We start from the raw sequence: 14,923 nt of genomic DNA, 5'->3' as shown, positions 1-14,923 counted from the left end.
ATCCGTCCGTCAACCTATCTATTCATCTGTCTGCCTACCTGTCTATCTATCTATCTGTCTGTCTGTTTGTCTCCCTGCCCGTCTATCAAACAGTCTGTCTGTTATCCATCCATCCATCAATCTATCTATGACAGACAGCTAGATAAATACATACATAAATCCACAGATGTAATTCTTGCTTAACTATGATTTTATACGGACGGACAGACAGACAAACAAACAAACAGATTGGTGTATGTGAATATAACACCTATATTGGTTTGGCTGGTTTGATTTGGTGCTCTCAGTCTGACAGCGGTGTGTCCCCCTGCATTAACGTCACGTTGATTGGAACCCCCACCCTTACGACAGCTCTCGAGGACGCGCTTTAACGGAGAGGGACGCGCACGGACGCGCACACTGCGGTTCAGCGTACTTCCATGTGCGTGCGTGCTCGCAACCTTTCTGTTTGTCTCCCTCCAGAACGCGCACGCAGCTCTTTATCTCCGCCTCTGACTGTTGGAGTGGTACAGACAGTCGTCGGATGGACGCGGGAGAATGAGATCTGCTGACGCGCACCGGCGCACCACATACTGTACACAGCCATGAGATGCTCACAACACCGGCGTCTATCAGCAGTGACAAGCTCGGGAAAAACCGAGAAACCGGCACAGACAAAGATTTGTGGAGCTTACAGGGAAATCCGACTGTGGAAACTACTCCTGACGCGAAAGCAAAGACGCATTTCATCACTGTGAGTCTATGGAGAGAGCAGAACAGAGATCTCTGCATGCAATAAGAGTTGACTCCTCATCGACATGATGAATTTTTGGTGAAGTTTTCAGGCGTAAATGTTTATAAAAGAAGTGATTTGGAATAGACTAAATTACTGATGTACGTTTGGTAATGAATTTGCATAAACGGAGTTATCTGGGATAAAAGTACCTTGTGCGTAAAAGTGGACACGTTCATTCATATGTATTCGTTTAATCTGAAATAGAAATGCTTGGAGGATCTATAGAAAAAAAATTGTAAAAGTAAGATTTAATTATTTGAATAAAGTTGAAATCCTTGAATATTTTTAATTACTGTACTGCTGTGCTATTAATTATCAATATAAAGGGCACGCAAAGTTTCCAATGAACACGCATTTAGGAAACAAAAGAGGGCGGAAGGTTTATTTTTAGGAAACCGGATTGAGGTTTTTTGCTTGCAGGGTCTGTAATGCAGAACCACACGGTGCTTTCCCACGAGTGTTAGTTTGCAAACGTAAGGCATGACGTTTAATTTTTTATCAACAAATCAGTTTTTATTTATTATACATTGCTGGATAGGAAAAGAAACGCCATAGTTTACTACAAGCATTAATGCTGACAGCCCTCTTAATCTCTACCCTAATGTTATACTTAACAAGCACAAATATATAATAGCTAATTTATTCAAAGTTTTTGGCACTTGGATGAAATTGAATTTAAAAGAGTCGAAAACAACAGTCCTCAGCTCAAGTTTTAATTTTTGTGGTGTGATTATGTAATGCAGATTTATGAGTGCCAAAACATTTTGATTCCATGCGCTTTGGATAAACTTCCCCGACACAAGACAGAACAGAAGCAGTATGTGTTATTGACGTCATGAGGTGAAATAATCAACTTAACAAGCTGTCCAAACTCACAAGGAAACTCTTCACTGTTAAGACGTCAAAACTGTTTTGCCCATTTTCCCTCTTGCTGCTTTTTCCATACAAACAGCCTGTTTTCAAATTTTCCACATTCGTCCCAGGCTCAGGTCTGGTTTGTGAACGTTATCATGGCCTCCCCACAACACCAACAACTGATTCACAACAGTGAAGCGAGCTGCGATTCCAGCGGAGATGGTCCGGTGTCCGTGCGAATCAGCAGCGCTAAAGTGCACAAACAGCAGCGTGGGAGTCTAGGTGCCAGTGCCATGTGCAGCATCTTAGGGGGCTCCAAACATTGCAAGTACAGCATCTCTTCCAGCTGTAGCTCTGGTGACTCTGGCATCCGCAAACCTGCATTTAAAGGTTTGCGGAGTCAGAGGAAAATGCCACAGCTGTTTGAGAGGTCAGCTGGGCACTTTTGGAACCCCAGATTTGACTCGAACATCCTGGAGGTGGCCTGTCGCGAGCGCTGCTTCCCCCAGACGCAGAGGCGCTTTCGCTGTGTGCTGCTTTACCTGGCTGCGGCCAGCCTCCTCTGGGGAATTTTTTTTATCGCTAATGCTGATCGATGTCAACAGACTGTCTTCTTGTTACCCACAGCGTTCTTCTTCCTACTCTGCTCCCTCCTGTTTGTTTTCACCTTTACCAAGTTCTACGTCCGCTGCTACAACCAGGCCACGCTTTTGCTCATCGTGGTCACGTTTGCCCTCACGCTCACACCGCAGGTCCAAACGTCCGGCTTTGGTGAATTTAGTGGTCTCGCTACGAAAGTTGAAGACTTCAATGGTTCTGAGAGTGGAAATCTCACTTTTGATGTTTCCAGGAGTGGGGCCTCAGCGGCCCCCTGTATGTCACCAGTAGGAACCTTCTCCCTTGGTATGGAAGTGCTTTCATTGCTCTACAGTTTTCTTCACGTCCGACTGTATGCTTCCCTGCTGCTCGGTTTGCTGTACTCTGTGCTTTTCGAGATGCTCGGCTGGATGCACTTGTTTTGGGAGGACGGATGGAGCGGTTCCACCGAGGAACATTTGGACACTCTTTACTGGCTGATTCCCGGTAGAGCCATCTTACATCTCTGCGCGCACATCATCGGCATCCATCTTTTCATAATGTGTGAAGTAAGGTCACGTTGCACCTTCCTCAAGGTTGGCCAGGCCATCATGCATGGGAAAGACCTGGAGGTTGAAAAGGCCTTGAAGGAGCGGATGATCCATTCGGTGATGCCTCGACGGGTGGCGGATGAGCTCATGAAGCAAGGCGATGATGACAATGATAATTCAGTTAAGCGGTACTCAACAGGAGCAGCGATCGCCTGTGCCTCCAGCCCTAAAAGCGCCAAACGCAAGAAGACGTCAATACCTCGTGGCCAGATCATTTTCAGACCCTTCAACATGAAACGCATGGAGCCGGTCAGCATTCTGTTTGCAGATATTGTGGGCTTCACCAAAATGAGTGCCAACAAATCGGCACATGCCCTGGTGGGACTCCTCAATGACTTATTCGGCCGCTTCGATCGCCTCTGTGAGCTCACGTGCTGTGAGAAGATCAGCACGCTAGGTGACTGTTACTACTGCGTGGCCGGTTGCCCTGAACCACAGGACGACCACGCCTACTGCTGCGTGGAGATGGGCCTGGGAATGATTCAGGCTATCGAGCAGTTCTGCCAGGAGAAGAAGGAGATGGTGAACATGCGTGTTGGGGTCCACACGGGCACAGTGCTTTGTGGGATCCTTGGCATGAAGCGCTTTAAGTTCGATGTCTGGTCCAATGATGTCAACCTCGCCAACCTCATGGAACAACTGGGTGTGGCTGGAAAGGTGCACCTGTCTGAGGCCACAGACAAGTTTTTGGATGACCGGTACCTGCGTGAGGATGGGCGGGTCACAGAACGGATCGGACCAAGCGTGGTAGCAGATCAGCTCAAAGGTAAGGTGTTTTTTATTTTATTTAAATCATTTAAGTTTGAAAAGTAAGGACAGAATGCATATACTGTAAGGGCGGGCTGAAGTGAACTATTAGTAGTAATTTTTTGTTTTCTTGTTGGAAAGCTGTTCTAGGGGTGTATATCAAGCAAGTTTTTGTCGAATTCTCAGATTTCTGTGACATTGGTTTTTTTCACAGTTTTTCACAGTCACAAGATGTGATTCATGTTAGACATTTACAGTCAGTGTTTCTTGGATAATGAGTGGATCTGTGATCCAGTCTTGTGATAATCTTGATATCTTTAATGTTGACTGAGTAAGGTCATGACAAAGATTGAAATCAATTATTGAAATCAAACCTTGAAGATCTAAATGTAAGAGTTTGATAACAAAGGTTGTGGTGATAGGGGGGTTGTAGTGTCTGTGTCTGTAGGGCCTGCATACTAATAAGGTTAGCACATGACATTTACAGGATACTTTGCATGTGTACAATTTGTAAGCTTGGGGTTTGAAAAATCTCAGCTGAATCGTGTCTTGTGTGAATCTGCAAAGAATTTAGGTTAGGTTATATCTTCTAATATTTGTTTTGGTTTTTATATGCAAAGAACTTGATTATGTAAATTATTCTCTTTGACAAGAAATTTTAAGTTTAAAAGACGTCTAATAGCCATCCCAACACAGCCCAAAATCTAGGCTAAAACATGGCAAAATTTGGATGTCAGTGAAAATTAAATAGCCTAAAAAAATTAATTAAATTATTGTCATTGTTGTTGATTTTGCTTACATGATTGAATATCATACATCTCGCAAGTTATTTTGGCAAAAACAACATGTAACCAAATTCAAGGTTTTTTGCCTAGAAGACGTGGGTTACTCGTAGCCGGACTTTTTCGGGTCTGTAGTTAAAATAGATGCTTTCTTAGTGGGTTCAAACAAAAAAAGAAACGCCAATACCTGGGTGTTAAGTGATATTGTTGTAGTCGTACAGGATATGAATGTGTTATCAATCTTTTCAGGCTATGGTTACACTTAAAAGATCCTTTAATGCAGGGGTTCTCAATCTTTTTCAATTTATAAAGAATGTCCATGTCAAAATTTGAAGGCCTTCCCATTCATAATTTCTATCCAATAAAATATACAAGAGCTTGGCATAACTAGAGTCAGATTGTATATTTATAACAAAATAACCAAACACTAAGAAATATCTTTATATTTTTTAGTTGCTTTAGCTTTTTAAATCTTTGTTTTGTCTGGTTGAGAAATAATGCTTTGATCTAATGAGGAACTACAGGCAATAATTAATAGACAACCAAAGTTTAATTTTGGAGTATTGTTAACAGGTTTGCAAATCCGTTAGATGTCAAGTGTTTAAGTGGGTCAATAGATTTGCATATATTTGAAATTAAATCTGGGCACATTCAGTTTTTTCTTCAGATGGCCATTTCCAAACATCAACAATTGCTGATGTCCCCACAGGCCTATTGAAATATATTAATCCAGCTTTTATAGCAATCTTGGAGTTTTGGATTGCTGTTTGTGACTACACTCTAAAAATGGCTGGGTTATTTTTGACCCATAATGGGTTAATATTGGACAGAACACATGCTGGGTTAAAAATGTTGGGTTGTTGCAACCATGGGGTATAACAACCCAGCAGTTGGGTTAAAATAACCCAGCATTGGGACAATTTTTAACCCAGCACGTGTTCTGTCCAATATTTACCCATTATGGGTCAAAAATAACCCAGCCATTTTAGAGTTTAGCCGCATTTTACTCTTTAAATTGCGCAAATTGACATTGTGAATATGGCGATTTTGCGAAAACCATATATCACAAAAAGTTTTTACGCTCACATGAGGTGTTTTTTTTCCAGGCAATTCAGAAAATTTGTATTTCACAAAACTGCATTGGAAACATTTTATTCGCATTTTTAGGTCACCTGATGCAAGTTAATCACATAGTTATTATTTGAAGTTGGTGCGATATGTACTAAAACCGCCAAGAAACACCTCAATACGTGTCTGCTGCCATGTTTAAAGGGATAGTTCTGCCAAAAATGATATTAAACCCATGATTTACAGCTGTCCGAGTTGCATATGTCCATCGTTTTTCAGACAAACACATTTTCGGATATTTTAGAAAATGTTTTAGATCTTTCAGTTGATTAAATGTAATGTTACGGGGTCCACGACCTTCAAGTCCAAAAAAAGTGCGTCCATCCTTCACAAATTAAATCCAAACGGCTCCAGGATGATAAACAAAGGTCTTCTGAGGGTAATCCGTGCGGTGTCGTTTTAGAAATATCCATATTTAAAACTTTATTAACGAAAATAATTAATATGCCATCTAAGACTCCTCTGTATTCAGGAGAGAGTATTAGCGTAGTGTACGCACTTTTCTTAGTGACGTATGACAAATTCGGAGGTCGGGGGCACAGAGCAGCAGCAGAGTAGCCTCCGTAAGTTGCGTAAAGCTCTGATCTTGAATGCGGACGTGACTAAGATGGCGGCGCTACCGGAAGGTATTTATTTTCGTGAATAAAGTTTTAAATATGTATATTTCTACAACAACACCGCACGGATTACCCTTAGAAGACCTTTGCTTATCATCCTGGAGCCGTTTGGATTTAATTTGTGAAGGATGGATGCACTTTTTTTGGACTTGAAGGTCGTGGACTATGGGTGGACCCCGTAACATTACATTTAATCAACTGAAAGATCTAAAACATTTTCTAAAATATCCGAAAATGTGTTTGTCTGATAAACGATGGACATATGCAACTCAGACAGCTTGGGGGTAAGTAAATCATGGGTTTAATATCATTTTTGGCCGAACTATCCCTTTAAGGGGTTTCCTTGGCATTAATTATTGGATAATTACGTCTCCTTCAGTTAAAAATAATGCCTAGGTCAGTGTTTCCCAACCACTGTGCTGTGGCACACTAGTGTGGCGTGACCACTTGTTTGGTGTGCCGTGGAAAAATAACCCTGCCACGTGTGTCACTGTCATCAATTCCATCCAGGATATCATTTGTGTTCATCAAAACAAGATCAAGTTTCACATTAAATGTGAATACTACGTTAATACAGTATAATATTCCAGTTTAACAAGCATTGCAATACAGGTTTGTGCAGATCTGTTAATGATTATTGTGAAAGTGGTGTGCTGTATGATTTTTTTTACTTATTAAAACTGTGCCGTGGCAGAAAAAAGATTGGGAAACACTGGCCTAGTTGACGTGATGTTTGGAATGACTTATCGCATGCAAAAAATAACTACATTTCAGTCGCATATCATTGATTAACGGAAACACCCTCATTTTGCAATAGTCTTTTGTGGACATTAAGAAAATAACGCTAAAGTTTTGTGCAAATCTGAAATGGAAAGCAGCTATTGGTTATAGTTAGCAGGCTAAAGAAACCTCTGAGCTCTTTTGGCACCATCACAGCAGCAGCTGCCCTGGCTGGTACACGAGGGCAAGTGAAAATGATGGCGCGACCGTCGCCCTTGAGAATCTCGCTCCATTTTGCCAGCACATCCCCTCAATCAAAGAGGATTTAAGTCTCTTGAGGAGATGAGTTTCATTTTTTCCTCCATCATTCCTGCATTCCTTCTGCCCTCATTGAGGGAGGGGTAAATGGCCTCCTTAACCGTTCCCATGATACTTGCTTCCAAACATCTGTCAGTTCTTCAGTTTATTTCATATCACTGTGTTCTGATCGTTTTTTTTTTTTTAAAGTCAAGCTGTTTTTTTCTTTGCTTTTTACAACTTTATGACTCAGAGTGGTACAGCGAGGGCAGGCGTAACATTGCATAACAACATCTCTGTTTCTAAACCATCGGCTGAGTGCACCGGCTCTCTTTTCTCTTGCTTTAACCTCTTTACTGAAAGCTGTAAAGTATGACGTTTTTCTTTAATCATCAACAAAACGGGGCAAGGGGCAACGTTCTCTCCTCCGTTTCTCGGATGATCCACATGATTGCCCCTCTTCAAGCTCTCAAAGGTTTTTTTCTCGCCCACTTGCCGCTGTTGAATTTTTCCACTTTGATGGCTCTTTGGAGCGATGTGCTGTATTCAGTTCAATACTCGGGATTTATCAGTCTCCCCTTGGATTTACAGGCCGAGTCAAAGAGCTCTCAGTCGCTCACAGTAGCCGCATCAATCACTGACCGAGAGCAAAAAGCTCTTGTGGAAACCTGGCAGACGGTAGAATGAAGAAATTTGTCCAGATATCAAGTTATTCACATCAACCCGAACACTAATTTTAAACCACAGCCTCCTTTTAGACACTAAAGTTGTTTTCAATTGGACATACAGTATGTTTGACTCAAAAGCTTTGGCACTGAGATCAAGCTATAGAGAAACCAAACAAACCCACCGTCTTCAACATATGGTGCAATGCATTTTAATGTCTCAATGTCTTAATGTACTGAATAAAATGTTAAAATCATTTTTAAGTTAATTTAATTTGACCATTACTGTTTATTTTAAAATGGTTACCTTAAGAAATCTGTAATGCAATAAAATTGATAGTTAAAGGTTTTAGTAGTAATAGGCAAATCTATTACAGTGACTGATTTTAGGGCTGCATAATTAATCAAAAAACTAATCAGGATTATAGTTTAGAGGGAAACAATTACATAATCACCAAAAGCCCCAGCTGTCCATTTGTGCTCATTTCTGTGCGTTTCGCCAGTATGTTTGAGCACTAAATACAGTATGAATCAGAGATTTAAAAAATTGTTAAGTTGATATGTCCATTTTTTACTAACAACATAATTTCCATCATTATTTGTTATTTACATATTTTATTTTATTTTTGGATGTTTAGAATTTACCATGCAGCTGCTTCATAAAACATAAAAAAAACCTTCAATGTAAAAAGCAATTAATCGGCAATAATAATCGCAATAACAATATCAAGGTGAATAATCTGCAAGTATGATTTTTGTCATAATCGTGCATCCCCACAATATTTTTTTATTATTATTTCTATCAAATCAGCTGATAAATCTTAACGGTTGGCCAATAAATCTTTTTTTAAATTAGTTTTTGTAATGAATTTTTTTGTAATGTAACTCTAAAATCTGATCTGACTTTACCACAATGTTACGTTGTGTTATAGGCAATAATGTGTTTTTTTTAACCATAAACCATGTGAACACATTGTATACCAAATACAAAAAAATAACGTTTTTTAGCAATGAAATAGGTGCACTTTAAAAAGGGTATATTTAAAAAGAATTACGTGTAACAAATGTTTAAGTTTCACAAATTTTCTGTTTGCCTCATATAGGTTTTTAATATCAGTATCAGAAAAAATAAATTTGACGACCACTAGTTTATCGCCAACCAAAACTTTTTTCATCATTTCTCACGCAAAATGTTTTCATATTAGAAGTCAACGCCCCCAAACGAAATGACAACTAACCCAAAACATGGACATACACGTCCATTGAAATGCATTGCAGTTAGTCAGTTTTCATTCGTTTTTAGGCGCTGTTGTGTATTTTTTACACTTTCCAAAACCACATTTCAACCATGCTAACGTTAAGTGTCTTCTCTGGATTAAGTTATGCGTTAGACCACAATACCAACTAAACGTGGATAAATTAAACAAGGATGTGTACATCTGTTCTAAGCTAAGTCAACAACGTATTTGAACGTTATCTTTAACATCTCTAACGTAACGTTAGCCTTACATTATAAAACGTTAACGTTAGCTTCTAGCGGCGTTGTACATCATGTCACTTAGCTTCATTAACGTATCTGTAAAAAACTGAGATAACAAATGTTATTTATAATAGCGATGTTGTGCTGAATTATTCATGTAAATACTGTAGCACCAAACTAACAGAGAGGTACTCTTGGTAAAGATGGTAAAAATGCTTGTCCTGGAAACGTATGCAACTTAGATCTGTACATATTTAATTTCATCATGATGGCAACGAAATGCGGTTTATCGTGTTTACCTGTGAAGCTTTTCATCGACCTCAACAATAAAATTATTGATATAACCCTCCAATGCATAGTAAAGGCCCCTTTGGTGACTTCGAGATGATATATAGGGCCCTATTTTAACGATCTGAAACGCAAGTGCGAAGCGCAAAGCGCAAGTGAGTTTGTGGGCAGATCTTGGGCGCTGTTGCTATTTTCCCGGCGGGAGAAATAACTCTTGTGCCAGACGCAAATCAATAAGGGGTTGGTCTGAAGTAGGTTCATTATTCATAGGTGTGGTTTGGGCGTAACGTCAAATAAACCAATCAGAACGCTATCCAACATTCCCTTTAAACGCAAGGGCGCAAGTTCCATGGCGGGTTGCTATTATTATGACGGATTTACCAGGCGCACGCCAGGAGCGGTTTACAGCCGAGGAGACCCACGTTCTTGTAAGAGCAGTCAAAGGCAGAGAAGTTGTTTTGTATGGGGATAGGAGAAACCCGCCCAAATCAGTGTCGGTTAAACAGGCGTGAGAGGAAATAGCCACAATTGTCTCATCGGCTGGCATCCCCAGTACGTTGCGCCGCAAGCGCTACAGTGATGTCTGGAGACGGGGGAATCCCAAGCCTGCCAGCATAAATCGGGCATGCCGTGTAACGGGAGGTGGATCTGCCTCTACACAGGACCTGATGCCAGCAGAGGACATCGCTGCGTCCACCCTCACCGCTGAAAGGGTTTGGGGGCTTTGAAATCGGACCCAAGTAACGCAAGCAGTCCAACCCCAAAGTACTCTTACAAATCAAGTTCATATACATTAAGGTTTCTTATGAAAACATTTTAATTATTATTTACATAAAATAAACGTAATACAGCCACACAACAAACTTATGAAAATATTTTAATCGTTATTTGCATGAGAATTTTTTAAAGCAGCCACACAATAAATAAAAACTATCACCACAATGCTCACCACAATGATTTCCCTTATCTCATGTGTTAATATTTTTTATTGTAACAATTTATGATTTGCAAAAATAACTGTTGCATCTGTGTAGATTAGATGCAAAGTGTGTGCGCGTTGTGCACGCTATACATTATGGTCAAGCATGCGCCCTTAAAATAGCATAATGAACCACGTGCAACGTGCCTTTAGACTAGTTTTTTTTGGTCAGTGGCGCAATTGTTTTTTGAAACTGCAAAATAGCATCAGGGATGGTTTGCGCGGAACCTCCCAGGGAGCGCAAGTTCATTCCCTAGTTTGCCGACGTGCGTCTGTGGAGGGAAAAACCCGCTGTGCGCTGGTGCAAAATACGAATGATACATGCGTCACTGACAAAGTCAATTGCGCTGGGTGCAAGATAGGGCCCATAGTCTTTTTGTCTCCAAAAATCATCAATTGCCTCCTGTAAAATGTCTACTGTGACAGCTGCCATAGCGCCTATCACCGAATGTTGATTGTTTGTCCGAGTGAGTGGAGGGGGCGTGGCTTAGCACTGTGGAATTTACACTAAATTGGTGATGCATTGTCTGATTTATGTGTTATAACATCATTAATAGATGTAAAACTTCTGGCTTTAAAAGTAATCACTGACTTATTTCTTATTTGATTTCTTTCGTTACTTTGCAATATTCCAAAAAGCAATCCGTCAACAAATGAATACAAAGGCCCACAATATCCATTTTTTGATGGTCATGGTCTTGTTTCAGTCTCCACTGTCTTTGGTCTCTGTCTTGTCTTGGTCTCAGCCCCCCAAAGTCTTTGTCTTGTCTTGGTCTTGACATCCTCTCTTCTCTCCAATTGCTAACTCTCTTTTTTCCATCCTGTTTTTTTTGCCATTCTTTTGCCACTTAATAAAAGTGCCTGAATAAAACTCCTCCCTTTCCTAAATGACAACAATTTTTATGGTACACTACACACAGAGTTTAAAATGTACTCCATAACAGGAACGATCAACCTCCCATGACGCAAGCACGAGACAAAATTAAGATGGGTACTGGTCAAGAAAAACGATATCCTGACCTCATATGCTCTCGCTGTGATAAACTGTTTTGCATGCCAGAGTCGAGTAAGTCACTGTTGTGCCCAACATGCAATCGTGTGCTCTTCTTAAATAAAACCACAGTCTTAAAAATAGCAAAAGTAAGAATAGTTACTGTATAAGTGTTGCCCTAAATAAACGAGACCAGCCGCTGCATCGCCTCATGGGAGGAGACGGCCTCGTGTTTTTGGTGGTGTCTTGTAAAACATATATGCATTGTTGGGCGAGCTCTGTTGCCAGTATTTTTTTTTAAATAATCCTGTAGCACAATTGTTCTTTTGGGTATTGTAGTATGTATCATTTTGCATGTGCTCTACATTTTATCCCCTGCAGCGTTTCTGGCGTCCCACTGTGTGTGCATGTGTGTGTGTGCGTGTGTGTGTGTGTCGGCCCCTGTTGTGTACAGCGATCATTTGTGTGGAAATCAATGCTATTTTTAGCCGTTTCCCTGGAAAGTACCTGGCTGTGTCTTGGTTTTGTCGTTGTTTCATGTGAATGATGGCTCCTTTAATGTCTGACTCGAACAATTATTCTGTCCGGCTTTAAAATGACCACTTAAGATAAAATGTGGGTCGCTATTTTGTGTGTTCGGATTAATAAATAAAGAGTGCCTTGTTCAGTAGATGATTATTTGCTATGATAAATTAAAACTGTGTGTAGTTTATTTAAAATATTGCTTAAATATATCTCTATTCATCAAGTATGTTGGTTGTGTGCAACGTTTTGCGTCTATACGTCTTCTTAATCTTTCTCAATGTTTTTTAGGTGTGTTGTGTAGTTGCTTGTATATTGTGGGTGATTTTTCTACTTTTTTGCTCAATTCAGTAATCTGATATTCTGGTCTTGAGTCGTTTTTTCATTGTAAATATATTTATTTCTGAAGTTTAATTACTGTTATGGGTTTTGAGCAATGATAATGGTGATGTATCATTTTTTTCAATTCCATCTTGATATAATATTGATTTTTTGCTTGTGCCTTATCATTCACGGTTATATTTCTACACACATTGACTGTATATCCTCTTCTCTTTCTCATCCTCTGTATCTTCATTGGAGCTTGCGAAAGAGGTCAGATTTTCCAATTATTTTGTTGACATTAAAGAATTGGTCATCGGTTTTACTCGAACCTTTTGCGGCAGAATCGATCGGTGTGAAAACCGAAACCCGTGATTAATTGTCTACATACCTTAAAGCCTTTAGATTACTTATATATGATTCATTTATCTTTCACGTTGCTCACCTGAGTTCATTATTGCAGTACAAACCCTCAATGTGAGATTGACAGTGTGTGACCTTCACAGGAGGAAAATATGGGGTTTGTGAATTGGGGCGGCCACAAACCAGATATTTCTCATGGGGGTTTGGGGGAAGCAAAATGCTTCCGCTACTGTCACAGATAGACCACAAAATCCAGTTTTCCAAACTGCTTGCATTATTATAGCTCCCCAGAGGAAATTGATATTGCACAGATGTTGTTCTTTTATAGTTCAAGAGATTTGATGAAGATCTCAGTTGTGTTACATCTAAGTATCAGCCAGCGCAAACTATAGTTTTGTTGTTAAAGGAAAACACCACCGTTTTTCAATATTTTACTATTTTCTTACCTCAACTTAGAGAAATTAATACATGCCTATCTTTTATCAATGCGTGCACTTAATCTTTGTACACCGCGTCTTGAATGTGTTAGCATTTAGCCTAGCCCCATTTATTTCTTAGGATCCAAACAGGGATGAATTTAGAAGCCACCAAACACTTCCATGTTTTCCCTATTTAAAGACGGTTACATGAGTAGTTACACGGGTAAGTATGGTGGAACAAAATATTTTTTTTATCAGATATTACTGATATTTGCGGCATTATTTAACGAATTTTGCACTTGAAATGGTTGCAATTGATAACTGATAGGAGAGCGCTTGGCAGAGATGTGGTACAAGGCAGAGGATTTTTTTACCCATGTAACAGTTTATTTGGAATGCCAGAGGAACATATTGTGGCGGCGTGTAATATTATAAAAAAATATTATTTGCCAAGCCATGTTATTTTGCTGGAGGAAATAAAGAGGAGTTATTAGAAATCAAACAATACCAAGTGTTTCAAATAAAATTAATGTAGATTATATAAATTAATTAAATTAATGTAGATTATATAAATTAATTAAATTAATGTAGATTATATAAATTAATACAATTAATGTAGATTATATAAATTAATACAATTAATGTAGATTATATAGGTAAAAAGTAGATGAGAAATGTTTGCGTTTATATTGAAATCTTCAATAATATTGACTTTTGATTGCAGACTTTGCAAATCTGAGCTCAGTTTGTTATTTTTTCTAAATATATTTGTGACTCTGGACCACAAAACCATAAGAGTCAATTTTTTAAAATTGAGATACATCATCTAAAAGTTGATAAGCTTTCCATTGATGTGTGGTTTGTTAGGATAGGACAAAATTTGGCTGAGATATGACCAACCCAGAATCTGAGGGTGCCAAAAATCTAAATATGTAGAAAATCACCTTTAAAGTTGTCCAAATGAAGTGCTTAGCAACACATATTACTAATGATGAATAATTTTTTTTGTATATATTTATGGTAGGACATTTACAAAATAACTTCATGGAACTTGATTGTTACTTAATATCCTAATGATTTTTTAATGATAATATTGACCCATACAATGTATTTTGTTCGCTATTGCTACAAATATACTCATGCAACTTATGACTGGTTTTGTGGTCCAGGGTTGCTTATATGAGATTTCTGGGTCTTTTGCAAAATACTTAAGCAAAAGTTTACATTTGCTCTTCATTCAATCTCATTGATGTCTAGAAGAAAAATGTTAGACATTAACTCTTTCGCCGCCAGCATTTTTCATGATTTTACAAAAGTTTAATGCCTTCCAGAAAATGCTCCTTTTTAAATATATAAACATACAATATATGAAATTAAAGAGCAGACCCTCTGCTTTCAAACAAAAAATCTGTTTCATCCTACCTTCATGTGTTCTGTTTTTATCACCTCTCAAATAAGTGTAGGTTTCATCAAAAACACCAAATTTTGAGCAAAAAACTGAGATAATTCCATTTTTGTGAAGGACTTTTGATAGAGATCAGATGCAGAGCGATCTTCAAAACATACATGGACATACAACTGTTTGCCCTAGGGCAATACTTCCGGTTTTTATAAGTCCACCTCTGTGGATAACAGCGGTATTGCAGATTGACGAGATAACTCGTCAGTGGCGGGGAAAGAGTTAAAGGGCACATGTCACAAGACTTTTTTAAGATGTCAAATAAATCTTTGGTGTCCCCAGAGTACTTATGTGAAGTTCTAGCTCAAAATATTATGTAGATAATTTA

At 39.0% G+C, this 14,923-nt stretch overlaps 1 protein-coding gene across 1 annotated transcript in view; it reads left to right on the top strand.

Moving 5' to 3' along the window:
* Positions 1–506: 506 nt before the first annotated feature.
* Positions 507–14,923, top strand: part of LOC135768791 (adenylate cyclase type 9-like) — a 70,179-nt gene continuing 55,762 nt past the window's right edge. Inside the window, exon 1 of the mRNA XM_065278126.2 lies at positions 507–3,583. Within this exon, the coding sequence (XP_065134198.2) occupies positions 1,786–3,583 (1,798 nt within the window). The 5' untranslated portion in view covers positions 507–1,785. The remainder of the gene's footprint in view (positions 3,584–14,923) is intronic.

This window comes from Paramisgurnus dabryanus, chromosome 3 (assembly GCF_030506205.2).
Source record: "Paramisgurnus dabryanus chromosome 3, PD_genome_1.1, whole genome shotgun sequence".
NCBI classification, from domain to species: domain Eukaryota; kingdom Metazoa; phylum Chordata; class Actinopteri; order Cypriniformes; family Cobitidae; genus Paramisgurnus; species Paramisgurnus dabryanus.
This window is presented reverse-complemented; position numbering and strand designations above follow the sequence as displayed.